At 45.1% G+C, this 25,544-nt stretch overlaps 2 protein-coding genes across 3 annotated transcripts in view; one reads left to right on the top strand and one right to left on the bottom strand.

Moving 5' to 3' along the window:
- Positions 1–281: 281 nt before the first annotated feature.
- The window catches only part of LOC146971640 (large proline-rich protein BAG6-like), a 40,438-nt gene continuing 15,175 nt past the window's right edge, over positions 282–25,544 (bottom strand). For both annotated transcript variants that reach the window (XM_085801063.1, XM_085801062.1), the window contains exons 20-25: positions 3,195–3,329; positions 2,772–2,828; positions 2,443–2,667; positions 1,806–1,913; positions 1,573–1,719; positions 282–919 (exon numbers count right to left, since the gene is read on the bottom strand). In XM_085801063.1, the coding sequence (XP_085657189.1) occupies positions 824–919; positions 1,573–1,719; positions 1,806–1,913; positions 2,443–2,667; positions 2,772–2,828; positions 3,195–3,329 (768 nt within the window). In that variant the 3' untranslated portion in view covers positions 282–823. The remainder of the gene's footprint in view (positions 920–1,572; positions 1,720–1,805; positions 1,914–2,442; positions 2,668–2,771; positions 2,829–3,194; positions 3,330–25,544) is intronic.
- Positions 22,228–25,329, top strand: LOC146971641 (uncharacterized). Its single transcript, XM_085801064.1, has 4 exons — positions 22,228–22,344; positions 23,618–23,773; positions 23,876–23,955; positions 24,106–25,329. Exons 2-4 carry the CDS (start codon positions 23,635–23,637, stop codon positions 25,282–25,284), a joined length of 1,398 nt encoding a protein of 465 aa, XP_085657190.1. The 5' UTR covers positions 22,228–22,344; positions 23,618–23,634; the 3' UTR covers positions 25,285–25,329.

The raw sequence follows: 25,544 nt of genomic DNA on the forward strand, positions 1-25,544 counted from the left end.
AGCAGATTTGTTCATGGTAAAAAGCAGTTGCAGCCAAACATAACAGCTCCCGCTTGGCTAACATTTAACTCCAAATAGTAATAGTGATAATATAAAAGTCTACTGAGTATTTTTACTTCACAATCCCCTTCTAGCACTTTCAGTTCAGACCTTTTACTTATATCAGTAAAGGGTTTAACTGTGGTGTTATTAACCAGCAGCTACCACTAATATCAGCTGATTACTTTGCCTGAATCTAACCGATCCCAAAGCCAGAATTACCCAGAAATCAAAGAGCACACTGTTGTATCAAGATTTTATTAAGCTTACTGTACATTCATGTACTGTACAGCATGTTCATCACATGGAGGTTTACTCCTGCATGTCAGAGTACTTAGAGGAAGGCAAAAGTCCACTACATAATAGGAACTCCAGCTCGATATTAACAAAGCAACACAAGGATAAAAAGGCCAAAGAAATACAGACATACACGTGTATGCAAACAGAATTAAAGTGACCCGATTTAGTCAAACTTAAATCTGATGTAATGCCTTCATCATAAGGAACATTCTCTCAGTAAAAGTTGGAGCAAAAAAAAAAAAAGAACAGAAAGAAAAAACACAACAAAAACAAAGCAATAAATAGGCACTGGGGAAGTAGTCACAATAGCATTAGGCAATTAGTCATGAGAGCTGCTAACAGCTCAAAAAGTTTGGTGGGGAGACGGGGGAGGGCGGGGGGCGGGGGGCTGCACTGATTGGTAATCAAACGAAGATTTAAAACAAAAAAAACAAATATACAAATGAGGGTGAAAGCGTCTTGAGTGCTTATCTGTTGAAGTTGTTTATGAGTCTGATGAGAAGGCTCTGTGTGCATTGGGAAACTGCTGAGAGCTGAAATCAGGGTCTTCCCTCACTCTTTTCTTGATGTCGGCTTTAACCTGAGAAACAAAAACAAGTTGTCAAAAGGTTAGCCCACAATATTCACTTTACATTGGTAGACAACAGAGAAATGTAGCAACTAATCACAAAAACAGGTTGCGCTTCAACAAAAGGCTCATTCAAATCAGACTGCTGAACCAAAGACTAAATATCAATCAAAACATTTGCAAAAAACTTCCAATGGTAGCACATCTTAATTACTCAATTTGAGGACAATATACTCACTTTTCACATGATTTATTCTGGCTCATCATGCAAAAACACGCTGATGCGTTTCGGCTATACAGCTTTGCAGCAAATTTACTAATTAAGATGTGCTACCGTTGCTAGTTTTTGGAAACTTTTTGATTCAAATGTAGCAACTATTCACAATTAAGAAGCCTCAAGCTATATCTGCATTTTTGCTTGAAAATGTAAATGACTTCTTCAAAACCCAAATAAATATTTGATCCTCCTGTTTGACGATCTTCAAATGAATTCAGATTAACAAGTTGTTGCAGAACCTCTCTGACTCTACTGTTATAAAGACATGTCTACCAGAGTCTGTGCAGTCCATACTAATACAGATCATGGGCAAATCTCTTAAACCACAATATAGGAAATTAGCCTGAGTGATGTCATTTGTCCTGTGATACAGGTTAGAATTAGTCACCTGCTCTGCATACGCCTCCGTCAGATCCTGGCTCTCCAGATCGTCCTGTAGCCGCTCAGCAGAGGTCATGGGCTTCACCCCGGCTGTCCTGGCTGCTTGACTCACTGCATCAGAGATGGACAGGAGGCTTCCACTGCCCTGTCCAGTCTGAAAACACACACAGCCACGCGTCTTAAAGAAGGTAAGACAGGCGACACTCGTATAAGGAGTGAAGTTAGAGCTGATCAGATTACCTTCCTGCGTTTGGCTGGCATGCCGTGCAAATAGGCATCGGACAGCGGAGGCTGTGCCTTCATCTTCCTCTGGGTCATCATGTCACATCTGATGATGGGCACCCACTCCTGCAGCACAAACAGGCAATACAGATCATCAAGATCATGAGGCACCTGGATTATGTTGTAAAGGACCAGTTTACAAAACAATAAATCATTCTACTACAGCTCTGCAGGGAAACACAATCTGGGGAAATAAAAAGACTAAATTTAGAAATAACCCGCTTGATTTGGCAAAATTAGACTGCTGAAGCATCAAATTAGCTTAAAATGGATTTTTGTCTTTTTTTTGTCTTTGGTCTTAATTATCATCATCATCAACTTTTTCAGTGTAAATATGGACACTAGTGTTGTTGTACGACAGACCCATTCTTCTCTGTCTGCCCAGAAACAACATCTCAGTTGCTCTGGGTAATCCAGACTTCACTTCCGTAGTTTTGTCAACAAAAGAAAACAGTCCCTTTCAAACGTGCTCACAGTCTGCTCATTGGAAACTCTCCAGGAGAGGGTTGTCATGACTACATGTTCTGTTGCACTGTGCGTAAAAGAGAAGATACAGGTGAAATGGAGCCAGTGAACAAACAGTGGGGGCTCTTACAGGTGGAACAGCAGCCGCCCAGGCCTCTGACTCTCCAGCAGAATCCTCACTCCCTCCCTCAGCTCCCGCCGCTGCCATGTCGCCACCTAATGGCGCGGCTCCTCCCGTGGCTCCCAGGTCCCCGGGCAACACCCTCGTCTCCCGTGACGACGCCCTCGTGCTGGGTGACACGGACATGGCCTCCTCGGCTGTGGTTGCTGCCGCTGGAGAGTGGGTGTCCCCAATCTTTTTGGAGCGGAGAATAACGAAATGAGGAAAACAAAAGGCAAAAGCGGTGTTCAGAATGTCACGCTGAGTTAATCTGGGACGGCTGTTAAAGACACACTTACCGTGGCACTTTGTGCTTGTTCGGGCTCTTGTGTGCCAGTGGCAGAAGACTGATCTCTCTGTGAAAGAATGTCATCCAATATTTATTAGCCATTTCAGACCTGCTGTCCCAGGTAACACGATATGTAACAGCCATCAGGTAAGACAGGCTGCTTTCTCTGTAACGTGCTATATGCAGGTCTAACCCCATTTTGCAGAAAACTGATAATATTCGGAAATAAAGAGTTCAAATTTTTTATTTACAGATATGGACACAGAATTTGGGGGAACTAAAACATTTTTTAAAAAATCTGAAACTAAAGCTTAGAGGCTGCATCACACATAAGAGGTTTTTTCCTCTGACTGAAATGTGTGAGTCGTTTATCTGGAAAGGAGTCACCGACACTGAGATAATATTTTGATAAACTGTGTGTCTGGTCCGTTACCTGTGTGTGAACTATGTAGTTCTGGATCTGCTCCTGTGTGATGGGGATGTGCTCCAAAATGACCTGCAGCCTCATCGTCATCATGCTGGTCATCCAGTTGACAAGGCTGGGGCTGATGTCACTGGACATTCTCCGCTGGAGGCGCAAAGAGAAAATTCAGGTTTTACTTAACGCTTACTGTTTTTATAGTGACTTCCCTCTCTTTGGATTGCTACAATTTATACTGGATTTAGCGGCTTATGTTTTTTTTTTCTTTTACATAACTATCCTGGCAGCTCGAAAACATTTCTCGTACACAGTAGTCAACAGCTGCACTCTTCTTTCAGTTCTACCATGAGATTTGTGATCTCCATCACCCTATTTTAAATATTAATATGAACTTAATCTTGCACATGTGAAATGATAGTGGAGCGAGTGAACAGGTGAATTAAATACATGAACAGTGACAGAGTAACTTGCTGTAGAGTTGAGGTGGTTTTGATGCATGCATTGACCCATAACAGATCCCTGTGTTAAGCAGACAACAGAGTTGAAGCTGCAACTTCTCTCAGCCCTGCACTCATCAGTTTCATCTTGGATCTATGATTTTTTACACCACATATGATTAACACTTAATTCTATAAAGCATTCTAGCCTCAAGTGTGCTGTGCTCTGGTTCTACATTACATTATATTACACTGGACTCGTTGGGGGAAGTGGTGGAGAGATACACAATGAGGATGGTGGAGGCCATCTGAACACAGAATAACACTTTGATGGACCAAAGAAGCAACGGTGGTGGACGGCTCCTCTCTCTTCATTGCAGGACAGATAGATACAGAAGATTTTATAATACCTACAGCCATCAGGCTTTTTAATTCTTATGCAAATGGAAGATGAGCTGCTGCCTGTAGTATTCCTGCAATGTTCCTTTGGGGATCGTTCATCTCCTGAAGATCCACCTGGACCGATCCACCTGGATATGGTGGGCGTGAGGAGTTCGGTTCACTGCTCTGACCTAGGACTAGCACTGCAGCGTGGATCTATTATAGATCTATTATAGATCCACAGTGTTGGGAGGGTTACATTTAAAATGTATTCCCCTACAGATTACTGATTACATGTCCCAAAATGTAATCTGTAATGTAATTAGATTACTCAAGTAAAGTAATGTAACTTCATTACTTTCTGGATTACTTTTAGATTACTTTAAAATCGCCTGCCTAAGCGCCTTTGACTGGGACACTGAATTTGCTTTGAATGATCTTACACATGATCTTATTGTAGGCTACCGTGGCTTTAAACAAAAGCATTAATAGGCTACATGTGTTTGAATTTGTCAAACCACAGTTTAATTTGTTATTGATCATCCAGCCACATTTAAATGTTTGTTTTTTTTTTTTATCACCAAACACATTACCTTTTGTGCCAAGGTGGTCTAGCTTGCAAGCAAAAAGACATACAATGTCTAGACATCCAGAGGTCATACAGACTGCAAAATAAACCCCAATTACACAAAGTACTACTTGTGTAGTGTGTGTGTAGTTGTATTCTTTGCCACTTACATAAGTGCATATCAAACTGACATCTGACACCATAGCACCTCTGCTCTGCCAATCTTGCTTAACATTTAATTTTTATAAGATTAGAAAACCCTCATATAGATATAAATAACAATCAAGCTACATTAGTAGAGCAGAATCAAAATGTACTTATCTTTTAAAACCTACAATAAAAACAAGCAAATAGAAGGGATATGCCTCTGTTTTGGACATATAGCCCCATTTCTCACAACCGGAGCATGTATCTGAAGCATACAGACCATAATTTCACCGATCCATCAAGTATCAACTATCCATCCTCTGCTTCACCATGTGTCTCTTTCAGGCCACACTGTCTTCTTCCACCACATCTGCCCTATTCTCATCTGTCTGTCAGATATTGCTTGAGCTTCACAGAGCTGATGTGTCCTGATTTCAGCCTAGAATTTTTTCTTTCACAGCAGGCACAGGCACAGGCACAGGCACACACACACACACACACACACACACCTGTTACTCTGCTGTCTCTCTCCTCTGCTCTCTGGTCTGGGCTGCCTGGTTCTTTTGGGCTAGGTAATGGACGGTCCCGACCGGACGCGCTGTTCTGACCCTGGTCGTGCCGAAAATCTGACTCGTCAGGCCGGGCTAGTGTGTCGGTCCGTGTCGGGTCCGGGCTTCAACAACTGTGGGTCGGAGGCCTACTGTAAACTTACTGCTGAAGTCGGTGTGGTTTTGGAAACAGCGTGACTGACGTTGCTGTTAAACATGCACCGATAGCGCCACTACCAAAATGAAGCCAACTTCACCAGTGACGGCCGGCGAGTTTAGTACTCCGTTTTGTCCGTCCCTCTCCCTTTTAACTTCGCCACATTGCGACAAGCGTCCGGCAACCTGCGTGTGCGGTAGGCTAAAGTAATCAAAGTAATCCTTTTAAAAAAAAGAAAGTAACTGTAATCAGAATACATCAATTTAAACTGTAACTATAACGGAATACAGTTACTCATATTTTGTATTTTAATTACGTAACGCCGTTACATGTAATCCGTTACTCCCCAACCCTGTAGATCCATACACTGCACCGATGACCGTCTGTGGCTGACTGAGTGAGGAAGTTACACCATTGGGCGGCCGCTGTTAGACTCCTTCCAATTGATAGCTTTCATGTGACGTCACGGCCCGTATGGAACGCCCCCCTGGCGGTCAAAACAATCCACTTCCCCGCTGTCTGCGGCTTAGGACAAGGCAGAAAAACACACACTGCTCCCTGCTGCTTCAAAAATACCGGTGTTATGGCCCAACTGGTGTCTGATTTAACTGGTTACCGTACCGAACAACAGCTGTGCTGCACTTCCGTCCGCAGATTTGTCACAAATTCACAAATCAAGCCGCAGTTCACATGTTACTGCAGCGAATATGCTTCTGTGAGTGAACCTGTTCAGGCAATCTACAGTCAGTCAGCGCCACACTACTCTCACTCTGCACAACACTGCACAGTATGACAAAGCCTGTCATGTTAAAGTGAAATTCCGGCGTAAGTGTAAACCATGGTCAAACACACCGTAACACCGAGTTAGACCCCCCCTCGAGAGATCAATTTGCCCGACCGCTACATTCACGAGATCCACCAACTTCAGCAAATACCGCAATATCGCCACACACGGCGCTCTCCGGATCCACTGTCTGACCGCAACCAAAACGCCACCATTTGCCCAAAATAATGCTCAGAACTGCACCAAATGTCATCAATAGACACAGGGTCCCAGCACGTAGTACGAGTTGTCAAACATCTGCTAGCTTTGCCTGTTTTCTTTAGCAAGGAGATGCAACTCAACTCACCTACTTCTCCTCCTGGAGCCGCTCGTTCGTGAGGAAGCCCTGACGAGTCGATCACCGAGTGCACCGGAGTTCCGCAGCTCTTAAAAATGCTCATTTGCGCCTATATCGTGGCCAGCACTCGATAATAATAGTTATAAAGTGATATGCAAGATAAAAAAAAAAAAACTCTGATTGTATTTCCATGAGGTAATTGTTGATTGAGCTGCGGAACTCCGGTGCACTCGGTGATCGACTCGTCAGGGCTTCCTCACCAACGAGCGGCTCCCGGAGGAGAAGTAGGTGAGTTGAGTTGCATCTCCTTGCTAAAGAAAACAGGCAAAGCTAGCAGATGTTTGACAACTCGTACTACGTGCTGGGACCCTGTGTGTACTATTGATGACATTTGGTGCAGTTCTGAGCATTATTTTGGGCAAATGGTGGCGTTTTGGTTGCGGTCACACAGTGGATCCGGAGAGCGCCGTGTGTGGCGATATTGCGGTATTTGCTGAAGTTGGTGGATCTCGTGAATGTAGCGGTCGGGCAAATTGATCTCTCGAGGGGGGGTCTAACTCGGTGTTACGGTGTGTTTGACCATGGTTTACACTTACGCCGGAATTTCACTTTAAAGTTACGAACTAATGGAAAACACTCTGAAAATACAATAACAACATCGTCCTCGCCGCGCCGCGGTCGGTCCCGACCCCCGTTACCGTGTCGCTGCCGCCGCGGGCGGTGCTGTTGCCGTGTCTGGTGGCGGGCGGTCCCGCCGGGTTACCATCGCCGCCGCCGCCGGTCCCGCTGCTATCGGACCGCCGTCATCGTTGCCGTCGGTAGCGGTGCGTAGCAAAGCTCCGGGGGGTAAAGGGGGGGCAGCTGGTCACCGTGCAGCCCAGCTAAGAGCTCTGGTTTGTGGGTGAGAGGAGCAGGGAGCCTGGGCTCAGTGAGCTGGAACTCAGACTGTGGAGCTCAGCGGAGCTGCGGTACCAGGACGGTGTTCCCACACAGGAAAGTTACAGGTACATTTCTACCACTTCAACGAGTTCAGAAACATTATTTTAAGATCAAAAAACTACAAAATGGGGCTTTTAATCAGACACCAGTTGAGCCATAACACCGGAAATATTGGTTGCAAGCGGTGGAGGATGATGGATTCTCCACCAGGTAAATGTAAACATCGCCCAACTCGAGCTTCGACAGGGAACTGGTCATTTTAAACAGCTGGTATACAGCAGCTGGTGTTGAATATGGGTCACAAGTGCCCAAAACTTCAAAGCTGTTTTTATATCTTTCTTTCTCGGCTGCTGGCAGATGATTTAAGTCATTACTCGGTTGTTTGTCCATAGAAAGTCCATTGCGGGGCCACTTTGGAATGTTGCTTTTGACCGCCAGGTCCCTGGGAGCGATATTTTTTTTCCCAGGATGGTAGGGGAAGGTCCCGCCTTCTCTGCCTCCGATTGGCTAGATGGGCTCCTTTTTCGACTCTGATTGGCTAGAAGGGCTCTCGCCTGATTGGTTGTTTGTTTTGGTTGTGAAACGGCTGTGAAACGTAGGCTGCAGGCTGTCGGCAAAGCGAGATAAGTGCTTAGATCTAATCGATAGAGAGAAAGGAAAAAAGAGAAGAACACCACCAATCCTGGAGCAGTATACATCCTGCTGCTAAAATTCAAAGAAATAGCCTACTTGGCCAGGAGCTTGTGTGTGTGTGTGAGCCTGATCACCCCTCCTCATCATCATCCTATCATCATCATCATCATCATCCTCCTCATCATCATCCCATCATCATCATCATCCTCCTTATCATCATCCCCCCTCATCATCAACCCCCTCATCGTTACCCTCATCCTCCTCATCACCCCCTTCTTTATCGACAACTTCCACTACCTGATTCTTCAGTTCAGATGGTCGGACAATACAGTCTGAACTGAAGTGGCGAGCCAAACCCCACTGAACCTGGACTGTCAGAGAAGTTGATTTATTTTTTTTATTTTATTTGTGATATTTGAGAGTCCTCAAACATCCCACTCAGAGTATGTACGCAAGTTGAGATCTCATTTGGAGGAGAGCTACAAAATAGCAACCAGCAATGCTGCCAAAAATGCTGCTAGAAACAAGGCCAGATTTGATCGACACATCACAGAATCTGCACTTGAAGTTGGAGACCGTGTGCTAGTAAGAAGCGTCCGCCTTCGTGGGAAACACAAATTGGCAGATAAGTGGGAACCGGCAATTCATGTGGTGACAAAACGTGCCGGTGAGCTTCCAGTGTACACCGTAAAGCCAGAGAACCAGAGCGGACCCCTGAGAACTTTACACAGAGACCTTCTATTGCCCTGTGGATTTCTCCCTGCAACAGAGAACCAGTCAGCCCCACCTGAAACAGCCACATGCCGCAGGACACGTCAGAGAGTTCGCTTGAATCCTGCTGAACAAGATGTAGAAGAGGATGGATATGAGTCAGACGAGGATGTGGCAGTGCACTGGAATGCAGAGTCAACACCTGTGGAAAGTAATTGGCATCCCTGCAGAATAGAACAAATTCCTGAAAGAGAACCTGGAAGAGAAACAGAATTTGAAGAGGAGACCTTACCTGAGAGAGAACCTGGAAGAGGAATCTTACCTGAAAGCGAACCTGGAAGAGGAACCTTACCTGAAGGAAGAGGAGCCTTACCTGAAACAGAGCCTGAAGAGGAAATCTTACCTGAAGGAGAACCTGAAAGAGAAACCTTACCTGGAAGAGGACTTGAAGGAGAAACAGAATCTGAAAGAGGAAACTTACCTGAAGAGGAAACTGGAACTGGACAAGAAAGTGGTGCTGAAGCAGACGAACCAGAAGTAACTGGAGTGGCAGCAGACGAAGATGTGCAAGATGCTCCTCAGAGACATTCCAGTAGACACAGAGCTCCACCAGACAGACTGCACTACACTCAATTGGGGAATCCCCTTGTATCTATTGTACAGTCACTTTTTCAAGGCTTAAGTACAGCATTCACAGAGACATTACAAAGTATGTATGTCCCTCAGTCAGTTGTGGTTAAGCAGCCAAGTAGGTGTAACGGGACGTACACACCTTTGAGAGGGGAGAGTGTAACCCCCGGTTACTAGACCGTTTAAATAAAAAAATAAAAAAATTACTAGACGTATTAAATAAATAATATTTTTAATTAGGTGACTACTGGATTTATATTTAGGCTCCATTATTTAAATTAATAAATAATAACTAGAAAATTTCCTCTCGGGAAATTTTGAATGGGCCGCGGGGCTACTGCCGATTTTGCCATCTCTGTCAACATGGGAATCAAACCCACGATCTTAAGCGCAAGACAGAGCTGATCAGACAGACACATGATCATCTTTCTATAAGCACTGATATGGAGGAGCTGTAACCACATTGTGTGTGTGTGTGTGTGTGTTTGTGTGTGTGTGTGTGTGTGACACCAACAAGGTTTAACTTTAAAACCAGATTAAATCATGGTTTAAGTTTAAATTCTGTTGCACGTTAACTGTGTTTTAATCACACGAAGGTGTGTGTGTGTTTGTGTGTGTGTGTGACTGTAATCACATGAAGCTGGCTCTAGAGTCTGTCTGTGTGTGTGTGTGTGTGACTGACTTGTCACATAGTTAGTTAGTAGCTGCATCCTGTGTCAGTCTGATTTAGCTGTGTCTGTGTTTATAAACATTTAAACGAGCGCCAGGTGGATTGTTTATGAAGTTAACGAGCTCTGGCCTGAGGATCAAAGAGGTTACCACGGCGATAGGGGCCCCCGCAGGCTGAGACAGACAGAAACGTGGAGAAAAAGAGCCATTTTCTGCCTCTAAACCGGTCTCACATTTAGGCTTAGCATGACAAAACGGTAACTCCTATCAGAACAAAACACAGATCAACGTTGCTCTAAGGACTTAATGAAAATTTCGGTACGATTTGGTGTTTCTACAGTAAATATTTTGGCGACGCTGGCAGTTTTAAAACATCAGGCCGTTCTGCTCCTCTCAGAAAATATTTGTATTGGACTCAATGAGGAGCAGAGACAGACGTGGCCGCACACAGAGGCTGATTCTGTCAATTCTGTAAGTCTCTCTGATATTTTGAGCACATGACATGAGAGATAACAAGTTTGTCTTACAAATTCTGAAAAAATTATGTCTGTAGAGTGTAAATTGTGGCCGTGCTCACAGTTTATCCAGAAAAAATACAGAATGTTTCTTCACTCTCTCCCACTCTAACCGATGATGTCACGCACTCTGACACGAACATTCCATGCAATACACACCCATTATAATCTCATAATTTCTCCAAAAATTATCATGGTCATTGATCAGGGATTGATCAAAAACTATATGACCTATCAAAACGTGGAGTAATACGACAATACACAAGACTTGTGTCTACTGTTTAAAGTTTAAATGGAGTCTCTAGGTGAAAGTATGCCTGAGCAGTAGACGTTTGTTAAACTCCAATGATTGGTCTTTTTCGGTCTTTTTTTTCCGCCCGTCCCATTGACTTACATGCAAAAATTTTGCGCAGTTTTTCGCGACATACGTCGCGAAAAATTCGTACACTGTTGAGAAAAGTAATAGCACAGCGATCCCGATCAAGACACACGTTTTGATATATAATATGTCCTGCAACTCTTCGAGTTGCAGGACTAGTAGCGAATCGAAAAAGTGTCCGGAAGATGAAGGAGAACTAGAAAAAACATTTCCAAGAATGGAAATGGTGTGAATGCTGGAAGCAATGCTGAATGAGCTGAAGAAATTGTTGAAAGAAAGAAAGAAAGAAAGAAAGATTGAAACAAGAGAGAAAAAAGAAAAGGACAGAAAGAAAGAAAGAAAGAATCAAACAAACAAAGAAGTAAAAAGACAGAAATGGAGTGAAAGAAAGAAAGAAAGAAAGAAAGAAATGGAGTAAAAACAAAGGAAGAGAAAAGGAGTAGAAAGAAAGAAAGAATCAAACAAACAAAGAAGTAAAAAGACAGAAATGGAGTGAAAGAAAGAAAGAAAGAAAGAAAGAAAGAAAGAAATGGAGTAAAAACAAAGGAAGAGAAAAGGAATTGAAAGAAAGAAAGAAACAATCAAACAAACAAAGAAGTAAAAAGACAGAAATGGAGTGAAAGAAAGAAAGAAAGAAAGAAAGAAGAAAAAGAGAGAGGGGGATGATAGATAGAAAGAGGTAGATGGATGGATGGATGGATGGATGGATGGATAGAGAGGGAAGGATATAAAAAGTTACGTAAAATACAAATGAAGGAGTAGAAGAAAGAAAGAAAGAACGAAAGAAAGAAAGAAAGAAAGAAAAAAAGGAGACAGAGGGGTTAAAAAATAGGGAGGGGTATAGATAGATAGATAGATAGATAGATAGATAGATAGATAGATAGATAGATAGATAGATAGATAGATAGATAGATAGATAGATAGATAGATAGATAGATAGATAGATAGATAGATAGATAGATAGATAGATAGATAGGACACATGTTAAAAGCTGCATCCTATGTCCCAGGCTCCACCTATAATTACACTACTATTAATAGAGTTGGAAAGACTAAACGTCTGAACTTAAATTCATGAGAAAAATATAAATTGTTGGAGATGTTTACATCAAAAGTATAAAATAATTGAGAGGTTGATGAATGTGAGCTGAAAACCTGTGTGTGTGTGTGTGTGTGTCTGGGTGTGTGAGTCTGACGGTCTCTCTGTCTGCGTGTACATGTGCAGAAAGTAAAACTGTTAAGCGCCACAAAACTCCTCTCTCCCTAATGATCTGATTGATTGGCAGCCTGCCCTCAGAAGTTACCATGGTGACTCAACTAACTGCTTACATTTTACTGTGTGGAACAGTGTTGTGTTTGTGTGTTTGTCTGTTTGTGTATGTGTGTGTGTGTGTGTGACTGTGTGTGAGTGTCTGTGTGTGTCTGTCTGTGTGAGTGTGATGCCTGTGTTTGTGCGTGGACATCCTCTGTCAGTCTGGTTTATCATGTGTGTGTGTGGGGCTGTGTTTAAAAACATCTTAACGAGCGGCCAGGCTGCACCTGCCCTGTTCTATTTATAGACATGATAACGAGCTGGCCTCTACAGCTGGACCAACTGCACACAGAGCAGAGCAGAGCAGAGAGATTTGTGCTCTGAGCAGCTTCCCAAAACAGCCCATAAAAAGAGAACCGTAACTCTTATCAGAATGTGACCATGACTACTGGGCAAGGATACCTTCCTGAGCACATTGATGTGCATTAAATGTTTGTAGGCCAAAAACTTTTCTCAGGGTCGCAAGGTAGAAAAGGGGGGCATTTCTGCTTTTCTAAAAAAATCAGCTCCTACTTTTCTATTGAAGTGGATGAGCCACTGGAGCGGGTCTAGCTGCACAATTAGGCTCATAGAGACAATTCTGTAAGTCTGTCTGCTGTTTTGAGCACATTAAATGAGACACGACAAGTGTGGCTACAAACCGGTGAGGAAATCATGTGTCTAGAGTTTAATTTGTGGCCGTGCTGGCAATTTATCCAGAAAAAATCCTGAATGTTTTTTCGATCCCTCTCACTCTAACGATGATGTCACTCACTCTGACCCAACCCCATACACACTCATTGAAAAGTGTGAAATTTGTCAGAAATCCTCATGTGCTTTTAAAGGATTTATCTCAAAAACGGTACAAGCTATGAAAAAGTTGTACATACAGGATGAATACATTAGAAGTTTGTCTACAGCTCAGAATTTGAATTAAGTCTCTAGCTGAAAGTATGTGGACACTTTAAAGGCTGAAAGAAGTAAGAAGATTTGAAGAGTTTCAAGACTGTTCCAATGCATTCTCTATGGGGAAAAAAAAATCAGAAATAGTTGAATATTGCAAAAAGTATGAATAGTTGAAAAGAGAAAAGACATAGCACACCTGTCCCGAAAAGGCTGAACATTTTGATATTTGAATTGTTGAAATAGCACAAAGTATGAAGGACTAGTTACATGACGAAGAAAGGCAGAAAATGGCCGAACCGAATAACAATAGTGTGAATGCTTCCAGCATTCACACTAACTAGAAAAAACATTTCCAAGAATGGAAATGGTGTGAATGCTGAAAGCAATGCTGAATGAGCTGAAGAAATTGTTGAAACAATGCTGAATGAGCTGAAGAAAGAAAGAAAGAAAGAAAGAAAGAAAGAAAGAAAGAAAGAAAGAAAGAAAGAAGAAAAGGACAGAAGGAAAGAAAGAAAGAAAATGGAAGGAGGGAGAAGAAGAGGAGGAGGAGGAAGAGGGAGAGGAGGAGGGAGAAGAAGAGGAGGAGAAATAGGGAGGAAGGAGGGAGAAGAAGAGAAGGAGGAGGAAGAGGGAGAGAAAGAAGGCAGAAGGAGGGAGAAGAAGAGGAGGAGGGAGAGGAGGAGGAAGAGGGAGGAAGGAGGGAGAAGAAGAGGAGGGAGAAGAGGAGGGAGGAAGGAAGGAAAAGAAGAGGAGGAGGAGGGAGAGGAGGAGGAAGAGGGAGAGAAAGAAGGCGGAAGGAGGGAGAAGAAGAGGAGGAGGAAGGAGGGAGAAAAGGAGGAGGAGGGAGGGGAGGAGAACGAGGGAGAAAGGGGGGAGAAGAAGAGGAGGAGGAGGGAGAGGAGGAGGAAGAGGGAGGAATGAGGGAGAAGAAGAGGAGGAGGGAGAGGATGAGGAAGAGGGATAGGGAGAGGAGGAGGGAGAAGAATAGGAGGAGGAAGGAGAGGAGGAGGAAGAGGGAGGAAGGAGGGAGAAGAAGAGGAGGAGGAGGGAGAGAAAGAAGGCGGAAGGAGGGAGAAGAAGAGGAGGAGGAGGAGGGAGGAAGGAGAAGAAGAGGAGGAGGAGGGAGGGGAGGAGGAAGAGGGAGGAAGGAGGGAGAAGAAGAGGAGGAGGAGGGAGAGAAAGAAGGCGGAAGGAGGGAGAAGAAGAGGAGGAGGGAGGAAGGAAGGAGAATAGGAGGAGGAAGAGGGAGAGGAGGAGGAGGGAGGAAGGAAGGAGAAGAAGAGGAGGAGGAAGAGGGAGAGAAAGAAGGCGGAAGGAGGGAGAAGAAGGAGGAGGAAGAGGGAGAGAAAGAAGGCAGAAGGAGGGAGAAGAAGAGGAGGAGGGAGAGGAAGAGAAAGGTGGAAGGAGGGAGAAGAAGAGGAGGAGGGAGAAGAGGAGGGAGAAGAGGAGGAGGAGAGGAGGAGGAGGGAAAGAGAGGAGGAGGAAGAGGGGGATAGAGAGGAGGAGGAGGAGGGAAAGAGAGGAGGAGGAGGGAAAGAGAGGAGGAGGAAGAGGAGGAGGGAGAGGAGGAGAACGAGGGAGAAAGGGGGGGAGAAGAAGAGGAGGAGGAGGGAGAAGAAGAGGAGGAGGAGGGAGAGAAAGAAGGCGGAAGGAGGGAGAGGAGGAGGAAGAGGGATAGGGAGAGGAGGAGGGAGAAGAATAGGAGGAGGAAGGAGGAGGAAGGAGGAGGAAGGAGAGGAGGAAGGAGGAGGGAGGAAGAGGAAAGGAGGGAAGAGAAAAGAAGTGGAAGGAGGGAGAAGAAGAGGAGGAGGAAGGAGGAAGGAAAGGAGAAGAAGAGAGAGAGGGGAGAGGAGGAGAAGAAGAGGAAGGAAGGGAGAAGAGGAGAGGAGGAGGAAGGAGGGAGAGAAAGAAGGCGGAGGAGGGAGAAGAAGGAGGAGGAGAGGAGGAAGGAGGAAGAGGAGAAGGATAGGAGGAGGAGAGGAGGAAGGAGGAAGAAGAGGAGGAGGAGGAGGGCGGAAAGGGCGGAAGGAGGGAGGTGAGAGGAGGAGCGGAGGAAGGAGAGGAGCTGGAGGAGGCGGCGTCGGCTGCGGCGTCCTGAGTCGCCGAAGGCGGAGAAGGCAGAGGAGGCGTGCGGCGAAGTGCGCCTCCTGCCTGTCGCTCCCGAAGGGAGGAAGTGGGTAGGAGGGAGGGGTCCTTCGTGGCCGGAGTGCTTCTCCTTCCTGCCCCGGAGGCTCGGGGCGGCAGCTGCCGAGTCTCGCCCGCCTGAAGGCCGAGGGGCGTCTCCCCTGGGTCTCTGCGGTCTTATTGCTTCCGCCCGCTTTCGAGGGGTCGGCGAGGAGGCTCTTCGTCTTCCTCTGTCTTCCATAGGGAGGGCATGCACTGAAGGCTCAGGGCTCCTCCACTTCTTCTTCCTGCTCGTCTGCCTCGTTCGTCCTTCTGTCTCCGTTCGGCGCTTCGGGGAGAAGCTGGCGCTCCCTCCTGCTGCCTTCTGTTCTCCTCCTCTTCTTCTGGAGGATCCTCCCGTGCTTCTGCGGCTTCTCGTCTGATTCCTCGTGCTTCCTTCTGCTCCTCCCTTCTCTCCGCCTTCTTCTTCTTTCTTGTCTCCTTCCCCTCCTCGGCCTTTCTCCTCCCTCTGCTCTTTCTCGCTCTCCCTCCTTCTTCCTTCGGGCGGCCTTCGTCCCTCGTGAACTTGGTGCCTGCGTGAAATGATCGCGTCTGGTTCTCCCGATCCCAATTAGCCCAGCCCAGCAATATTACCATGTTAAACCAACCCCCTAACTACAAACACCCCCCACATAGATCATAACCACATCCACCCCCCACGCTATGGCCCCCCCACCACAGCCACACAGGCCCCGCCCCACGCCCTCCCCCACCCAGTACCATGAGTTGATCCCCCCACAAACCCCTCCATGTGCTAATGATCTGATTGCAGAATACACCTGTGTGGCAGCCTGCACCATGGTGACTAACTGCTTACCTTTTACTGGGTGGCCCTGTGGGTTATGTTAACTGTGTGTGTGTGTGTGTGTGTGTGTGTGTGAGTGTATGTTGTGTGAGTGTGTGTGTGTGTGTGTGTGTGTGTGTGTGTGTGTGTGTGTGTGAGTGGTGAGACTTGATGGCCCCACCTGCCCCCAACAGGAGCAGGAGCAGAACAGTCAGTTTTTGAGCTCGGCGCAGCTCTCCAATGACAGCCAAAAAACAGAGAACCGTACCTCTTATCAGAATGTGGTATAGACTATCTGCGCAAGGAACCTTCCTGAGCATTCTGATGTGCATTAAGTGTTTGTAGGACAAATACTTTTCTTGCCGTCGCAAGGTAGAAAAGGGGGGCATTTCTGTTTTTCTAAAAAAATCAGCTCCTACTTTTCTATTGAAGTGGATGAGCCACTGGAGCGGGTCTAGCTGCACAATTAGGCTCATAGAGACAATTCTGTAAGTCTGTCTGCTGTTTTGAGCACATCAGATGAGACACGACAAGTGTGGCTACAAACCGGTGAGGAAATCATGGGTCTAGAGTTAAATTTGTGGCCGTGCTGGCAATTTATCCAGAAAAAATCCTGAATGTTTTTTCGATCCCTCTCACTCTAACGATGATGTCACTCACTCTGACCCAACCCCATACACACTCATTGAAAAGTGTGAAATTTGTCAGAAATCCTCATGTGCTTTTAAAGGATTTATCTCAAAAACGGTACAAGCTATGAAAAAGTTGTAAATACAGGATGAATACATTAGAAGTTTGTCTACAGCTCAGAATTTGAATGAAGTCTCTAGCTGAAAGTATGTGGACGCTTTAAAGGCTGAAAGAAGTAAGAAGATTTGAAGAGTTTCAAGACTGTTCCAATGCATTCTCTATGGGGAAAAAAAAAATCAGAAATAGTTGAATATTACAAAAAGTATGAATAGTTGAAAAGAGAAAAGACATAGCACACCTGTCCCGAAAAGGCTGAACATTTTGATATTTGAATTGTTGAAATAGCACAAAGTATGAAGGACTAGTTACATGACGAAGAAAGGCAGAAAATGGCCGAACCGAATAACAATAGTGTGAATGCTTCCAGCATTCACACTAATAATAAGAAGAAAAAATCCACACAATAACAGTAGTGCCCGGGCGAAGCCCGGGCACTGGTCCCTGCAGCTATTTCATAGCTGTTGGGACCAGTGCCCGGGGCGATTGCCCGCGGCCCTAATTAATTTAGGCAGTAACCATAACAACTGTCCCTGTATAAAAAGCCTGTGTGAGCCCGGAATTCTCACTCTGCACTTGAGGGACAACTAGAGACACAGAGACAGAGACGAGATTAACGAAAAAATAATCGATAGAGAGAAAGGAAAAAAGAGAAGAACAACACCAATCCTGGAGCAGTATACATATAAATCCAGTAGTCACCTAATTAAAAATATTATTTATTTAATACGTCTAGTAATTTTTTTATTTTTTTATTTAAACGGTCTAGTAACCGGGGGTTACACTCTCCCCTCTCAAAGGTGTGTACGTCCCGTTACACCTACTTGGCTGCTTAACCACAACTGACTGAGGGACATACATACTTTGTAATGTCTCTGTGAATGCTGTACTTAAGCCTTGAAAAAGTGACTGTACAATAGATACAAGGGGATTCCCCAATTGAGTGTAGTGCAGTCTGTCTGGTGGAGCTCTGTGTCTACTGGAATGTCTCTGAGGAGCATCTTGCACATCTTCGTCTGCTGCCACTCCAGTTACTTCTGGCTCGTCTGCTTCAGCACCACACTTCTGAGCATGCTGGGAACCTTGCAAGACCAAGACAAAGTGCATTGGCGTGACTTTGTACGACCATTAGTGCATGCCTACAACTGCACTAAAAATGAAGTCACCGGATTCAGCCCATATGAGTTGATGTTTGGGAGGCAACCAAGGCTGCCTATTGATCTGGCATTTGGAGTCCCACTGGGAAAAAAATATCCACCTTATTCCTGGGGTCGTTACTGTAGAAACGGTTATGGGTGGAACTTCCGGTCAGCACCGGAAGTAGCGGTGAGCCATTGGCTAACAGCAGTGGTTGCTAGCGGTCTTCATTACTGTTAGCGGGTTATTTGAACGTTTTCACATTGTTTTCTGTTTTCTTAGTTAATTCGGTAGATGAGGTAATTCATGTGGTGATAATAGACCGGTTATTGATCCATGGTGGTGAGCGCTCGTAATTAAAAAATCAGCTCGAGTGAAGAGACCGAGTAGCGCTGTTTGGTTGACCCGTCTGCAGCTTCTGGGGGCTGCGGGTGGAGGACTGGACTGTGTTGGACGAGTCAGACCAACAGGTCCACTTGGACCGTGGCCACTCGGACCAACAGGTCCGCTCGTACAACGTAATCTGGGCAGGAGAGACCGAGAAGTGGACGGGGCTGAACCGGGAGAGAGGCAGCCACTGGGCGTGTGTGTGTGTTGTGACAGGAGTGAGGGGGCGCGCCGCCCGTCACAGAGGAGAACTGCATTGTAATGAATGTAACAGCCCCCCCCCCCTCGAGATTATTGTTATTCTGACACATGAGTTAAATAACAGCTGTGTTTGAAACCACGCTGCGGTTCGTAATCGCGGTGCAGAAGAGTGAGTTTGGAGCTGACGAAAGGAGAGAAAAAAGAGAGTCGGTGGGAAATGCTCATTGATTAGAGAGACAGCGATCAGCTCCGCGGTGCTGACGAACCTGCTTTAATATGACAAACTATGATTGTGATTAAAAGAACCTAAACAAGTGGAGTAGAGCTGAGCTGTAACTGTGTAGTGGAGAAGGGGCAACACACGCTATGCGCACACACGCACACGCGCCATCGTCCCCTCAGATGCGGCTGCATCTCTCCAGGACACTGGTGTGTGTGAGTGTGAGAGAAATAAAAGCTGTGACTTGCTTGGGCAAACGTTGTTTGGTGTCACCCGCTGATTTGCATAGGTACATAAATATCTAGACCCCAAATCTATAAGACTATATGTATACAAATATGTATAAAAAATTGCGTGTATCATTTAGGGGTTTTTATATCCCTAAATGATACACGCAATTTTATGTTTACTGTTTCATTCCGTGTAAACGTTGTGTACACTGACACACCCCTCTGTATCAAAAGTATAGGTCTTTATGATTAAAATAAACTAAATAATGGATTTTTTTTTTACTACTACTACGACACTCGGATGTGTCTGTGTGTGGTCTTATAATAGATCCATGGTGAGAACCTACAGTAAAATACTCCGCCCCCACCACCACCACCACACACACAATCCCTGAGCAGACAGTAAAGAGGTGAGTGAGAGAGACCCCCCCCCCCCCCACACACACACACATATGCATTTCTTTATAAAAGAGGAATGTGTTTTAAAATAAAAATATTCCAACTTATATGAGGCAACTTTCCAGAGCTAGCAGATAGCTCGTTGCCTCAACAACTGAAGCAACCAAGTTAACAAGTAGCTAAATATGCTACTGTACGTTATCTTTTTATCTTTGGACACTTTTTTAAGTCGTCCTCACACCTCACAATATTAGTAGGCAGCGGTATTATGATATTGTCTCGTTTGACTTGTAAAAGATGGTGTTTTATGTCTCTAACGCTCGCAGAAAGTGGATTAGCGCGTACTGTTAGCATGTAAACAAACGCTACTTCCGGTTCGCACTGGAAGCTGCGCCCATAATTCCCGCAAAGCATCATGGGGGCTAGGAATAAGGTGGATTCAGAGCGATAGATATAACAGAGTGGCGACAGCCTTTGATGTCGCCGCCAGCGCGGTCACGTGGTTCATGTAGCTCCCAATAGTTCCAAACGAGGCTGCCGCTGTCATGTTCTGCTATGGGACAGACAGCACTGAGCTTGCTTTTGGACGGTAAATATTAAAAAATAAACCGTACAAAGGTATATTTACAACTGTTACTGAATTACTGTATGTACATCAATGTCAGTTTTCAAACAAAAGGCAAAATCTTCTTGCTTCAAGGTTTTATTTGTCACTCTAAAGTGAAGATTAGCCTGCCCTACAGTAAAAATGGCATAAGAAGAGGAGTAAAGCAATATATTAAGCGGGAATATATATATTTAAGCATAAAAGATGTTCAATCAAACCCACACAGTTTGAAACAACGTTCAAAACACACACAGCCAGTATCACAACTAAATATAAAGCCCGCTAGCTTAATGCTAACGTATAATGCAAAACCTCATAGACGGGCTAACAGAAATTAGCATTGATATCGCCATTTTGCGGCAACCGAGCCACAGCAGTAAAGCTGCCAAAACCTGGCTTTAGCGCTGTCAACACGTCACAGTTTTAATATTTTGTTCATGCAAGAAAGTCACCGTTTAATCCGGAGTCTGTGGTCAGTTCATAACGTTTGTTAGGAACTTGCACCGATGTTTGTTCTGGGAGAAGTGCAGAGTCTGTGTGAGCCCAGACCGGGGACCATGGTAACGACTGTCACAGCCCCAACCGGGGACCATGGTAACGGTCGTCACAGCCCCGACCGGGGACCAGGGGCAGTGGCTGTCACAACAGCAGCAGCCGCTCTACTGAGCTGATCTGCCGGCGGGGCCGACCGTCCGTCCTCCCGTCGGAGAAAACGAGCCAAGTAACGTATCCGCATGCTTTTAGAGGTTTACCGCTGGCTTGTTAAATTATTTTGAAGAGATTAATGTTGGTCTCATTGATGAAATTTAACAACTGTGGCAGTGGCATTAGTTTGTTTGAATGAAAAGTGAGCAGGGCTGCTTCTGGGCTACGGACTGAAATCACCACAGTTACGTAAATAAATAAATGTTTTTCAATGAACCGATCAGTCTAATAATTTTTATTTTGTTAAGTCAACATGGTTACTGTACTTGGGAAAGATTATTACCACTTTATAACTTAAAATTGGTCGGTATTTCGTCAACGTAGCTCAGTAGTTTCTTGCTGTGCAGCCATAGAAACAGACGTGGTCCAGCGCCGCGGGAGGAATGTTTGGAACTATTGAGGGCTCCATAACCCGGAAGTCGGCCCGCCATTTTTTACAACGGAGTCCTATGGGAGTGTCGCCACTCTGTTATATCTATGGGTGCGTTCCGATCGCCCTCTAGTTCCCTGCGCAGTGGACTACACAGGGTGTTCCTCCATGTTCAGTGTGGTTCCAAACCGCAGGGAGCAGTTTGAAGTAAACTGTGAACTGTGCAGGGAGGGAGTGAACAACGGTTCCTCACTTCGCCCAGTTCACCGGATGTTGACAACCGATATTACCCATCAGCCATTGCGGTCCGTTTACGTGCGTTACGTAAATTGGCAGGACTAATGGTTACCTGTCTAACTTTAATAGCTCAGTGGCTCAATAAACGGTCCATGAAAAAATATTTTTTCCGGCGAATATCTTAGTTACAACATGATTGAGCTAACAAGAGTAGTTTCATGTCGTGTCCCACAACGGGAGGGTTTTAACAGCTGACGTCCTGCTGTTAGCTTAGCTACCGCCGATAGTTTAGCTACCGCCGTTAGCTTAGCTGCCGCCGATAGCTTAGCTACCGCCGTTAGCTTAGCTGCCGCCGATAGCTTAGCTTCCGCCGTTAGCTTAGCGACAGCCGTTAGCTTTCCTGTCAGCTGAGCCACTGATGCTTTCTACACACCCTGATACCCCGAAACTGAATAAATACCACGCATTGCAACACAAAACTGCTTTGCTTGTGCACACAGAAATAGTAATGTTTCTTCAATCATTTCAGATCTGTCTGAACGGTGATAGTGGCGTGAAACATTTTGAAACTTAAAAACTTTATTTTTAAACTCGACCGGAAACAGCTGTGACGTTGCAGGGTGTTCCGATTGGTGTAATATCGGTTAAATTAAGTTTCCTACGCCAGATTCCCTGTGCAGGGAGTAGGGAGTAGGGGGCTCTGTCCAAGTAAACTGTGGATCGGAACGCAGCCTTTCGCTCTGGGTGGATTGCTCCCTGGGAAGTGACGTCACTGAAAGCTATCAATTGGCCGTCGCAATTTCTATGACGTCATCTGAAAGCGCTCCCAGCGGATCGACAACAGATGAGTTCCTACCTGGTTCCTACTGGTCCGCATATCGGTCTCTGTCCTAACTAGACCTGATCCCAAACTTATCACAGCTGAATAGTTTGCTGTACTACAGGTAAGTTAAACGACAAGTGCTGTTTACATCCACCAGGAACTCAGATTACCCGACGCAGCGCCTGCAGAAAGCTCGGCTGATTGCTCTGCCGTTGACCGACACACACCGACAGCACAGGGGTACGGAGCCCCCCGTCTCCGGAGGAGTGGACATGTCCGTATGCACATGCGTAAAGTCTGGGTTTAGAAATGTGTCCCCACGGTTTATCAGCGATGCTCTCGGATTCATAGTCCTCAGGTTTGGACACGGTGCCGTCGGCTCCGTCGCGCCGTTTAAGAGACGTGAAGCACATAAACGATGCACATTATCAGCCGTGAACACATCATTGGTATCATGTATCTGAAAGGCGTCCAACGACTGGGTTTGCGCGTGGAAAATTAGCGTAGACATAACGACATACAGGTCCAGTACAACACCAGACAGCGGGTCCCGCCTGTTCCCAGGCTTGTTTCAGGTCCGGTTGCGGCACTGCCCTACCACTGTAACTTAGTTCCGCCATTTTCTCCACGTCAAGTAACGTAGAGAGGCGGCGGCTGAGGTCCAAAACAGTCAGAGGAAAACCTCTCCTGAACGTTTTTGTTTGACCTCCATGTAAAACGTCATTACGTCAAGAGAAAACATGTAAAGGAGAACTACACTACTGAGGATTACTGACGGCCGCGGTGCAGAGTATCTTACTGTAGTCTCACTACTAGTAGTAACTATGACCAACTTTATTCATAACACTCCTCTCTCTCTCAGCCTACACAACAGGATGGACTGAAATGTTGAAAGAGCAATGATAATTTTACCAAAAATAGTAACAATAACAACAACAATGAAAAGCGAGAAACATTTTTTTGTGTGAAATAAGAATGGTTTTAACATGACATTTATGTTAAAATATATTGTTCTGATGACCATAGGGATGATAATACTTGAAAGGAAGGAATCTGTGCTTATGGATTTGGAGTTCAGCCTAACCCATAAAACAGGGGCTCTGTTTGTACATCTATGTGGTTCTGCTGTGGTAAAAAAAAAAAAGTGTGCCTCTTTTTTTTTTTAAGTGGAACTATGCAAGTATGGTAACTTTTCCACTGTTTTGCTAACCCTCCTCCCGGCCATGTCCACTTATTTTCAATGAAGCCGTCGAAAAAGCAATTCATCGAGTGGTGGATAATGTTACTCCCTTCCTCATCAGTGGCTCCTGAAGACTCTTTGCTTGCAGGTTGACCCATCTTGCTCCATGTAAAACTACAAACAAACCAAATTTTGTCATTTTGTATAATCACAGGCACCTGTGGTGTCAGGATGGTGTTGACCTTAGTGATGACTACTGGGTGGACATCCTGGGACACACACAAACCTTCTACACAACACCACAGATCAGTACATCACAGTCCTCAACCTCCTATCTGCCAACCTTCCACATCTAACTTTCCAGCTCCAGGTGACGACTCCTGTGTTAATAATAAACATGACAATGATATCATCAGTAATACTAGAACTGTACAGGCACTAAGTATTTCCATTTTCTCCCCACTGTTTTTAGATGAACGAATGGCACATCGGGATCAACATCCACGTTTACCTGTGCAAACTGCAGAAGAAGCAGTCACTGACATTTTCCAGGTATGAGTTTCATCAAGGGCACACATTCTCAATGTTTGCAAGTTATTGTGGTTTATGACATTGTCAGGCACCTTTCTCTTCTTGATGCAAAGTGTCACGCTTAAATGGAAGTAATGACTCAACACTTTGAAAATGTTGTTATGTTGACAGGGAATTGACAGTCCTCTGTATCATCCCCTGAAGGAGGAACACGAAATAAAGGAGGAACACACAGGAAATCAATTTGACAAATATACTGGAAATAAGAAATTCGTGTGCAAGATCTGTCAAAACCAATTTAAGAATTTGCTCATACACTTAAAGAAATCAAAAGCATGCCAAACTCATTATGACATGGATACTCTACAAAAACAAGCCAAGGTAAAACAAAAATCAAAACATACCGAGGCTCAGGCTTCTTACAGACGAAGACAATTAACAGAAGATCCCGTCACGTTCAGACACAAACATGCAATGGAGCAGGCTGCTTCCAGACTAAGAAACATAGAAAAAGATCCTGTAGGAACTAGAGCTAGACATGCTAGAGTGCAAGCGGCTACCAGATTAAGACAACTGGAAAAGGATCCTATTGGATTTAGAGCTAAACATGCTAGAGTGCAGGCAGCTACCAACAAAAAAAACCTGGAAATAGATCCCATAGGAACAAGAGCCAAACACGCCAGAGTGCAGGCATCTACCAGACTGAAAAATCTGGAAAAAGATCCAGTTGCATTTAGAGCCAAACACGCCAGAATACAGGCGACTACCAGACTGAGAAATCCAGAAAAAGATCCCACTGGACAGGAAGCGACCGGATTGGAGGTGAGCCAGTACAAACCAACAGAGGATGTAAAGACTGAACAAGAGGAGATGCAGTGCAGCCTCCTCTCTGACCTGGATGACAATGATGGAAATAACCCCAACGAGTTCAACATCTCCTGCCAGGTCAGTCCAGTCCAGATGCCAGTGATGGGGCAGGTCAAGACAGATGCGGAGGAACATATGTCTAATTCAAATATAATAACCACCAATAGCCTCTTCAACATGCCTTGTCCAAGTCGTCAGTGGTTTGCCACAGAGGACAGCAAATCGAAGCCCCTCCTTGATTCAGCTCTGCAGAGTTCAGTAGAGCAACAGAACCCAAGTTTATACCAGGAGATCCAGAACCAACCAGCAGAGGCTGTAAAGACTGAACAAGAGGAGCCGCCGTGCAGTATGTACAACCTCCTCCTCAACCCTCTACCACAACCTCAACCAGCAACAGTAGTAGCAGTGCCCAGTAGTACTATTCAGCTGGGGAGCCCAGTGTTTGGAGCAACACCAGGCAACCAGGTTGTCTTTAAGTGGTAAAGACCCCCAACAGCACAGCCTGCACAGTGCACACAGTTGGTGAAACCATCAACTAGGAGCTGGATGTAATATTTAGATATCTGAGGAGGACAGAGACCAGCACTTTGTTTAGGAGAATATATCTTCATCACCAGTCCTTTTTTTTGTTTTTTGTCTTCTCACAATCAGTTTTTTGGTACCTCAGATTACGGTCCAGTCAGGTTTGGGTCATACTGAGTCAAAGATTTCATAAAATAAGGATTATATTGGGATTTAGATGC

Source organism: Trachurus japonicus, chromosome 16 (assembly GCF_045865225.1).
Source record: "Trachurus japonicus isolate A0001 chromosome 16, Traja_1.0".
Classification (NCBI taxonomy): Eukaryota; Metazoa; Chordata; class Actinopteri; order Carangiformes; family Carangidae; genus Trachurus; species Trachurus japonicus.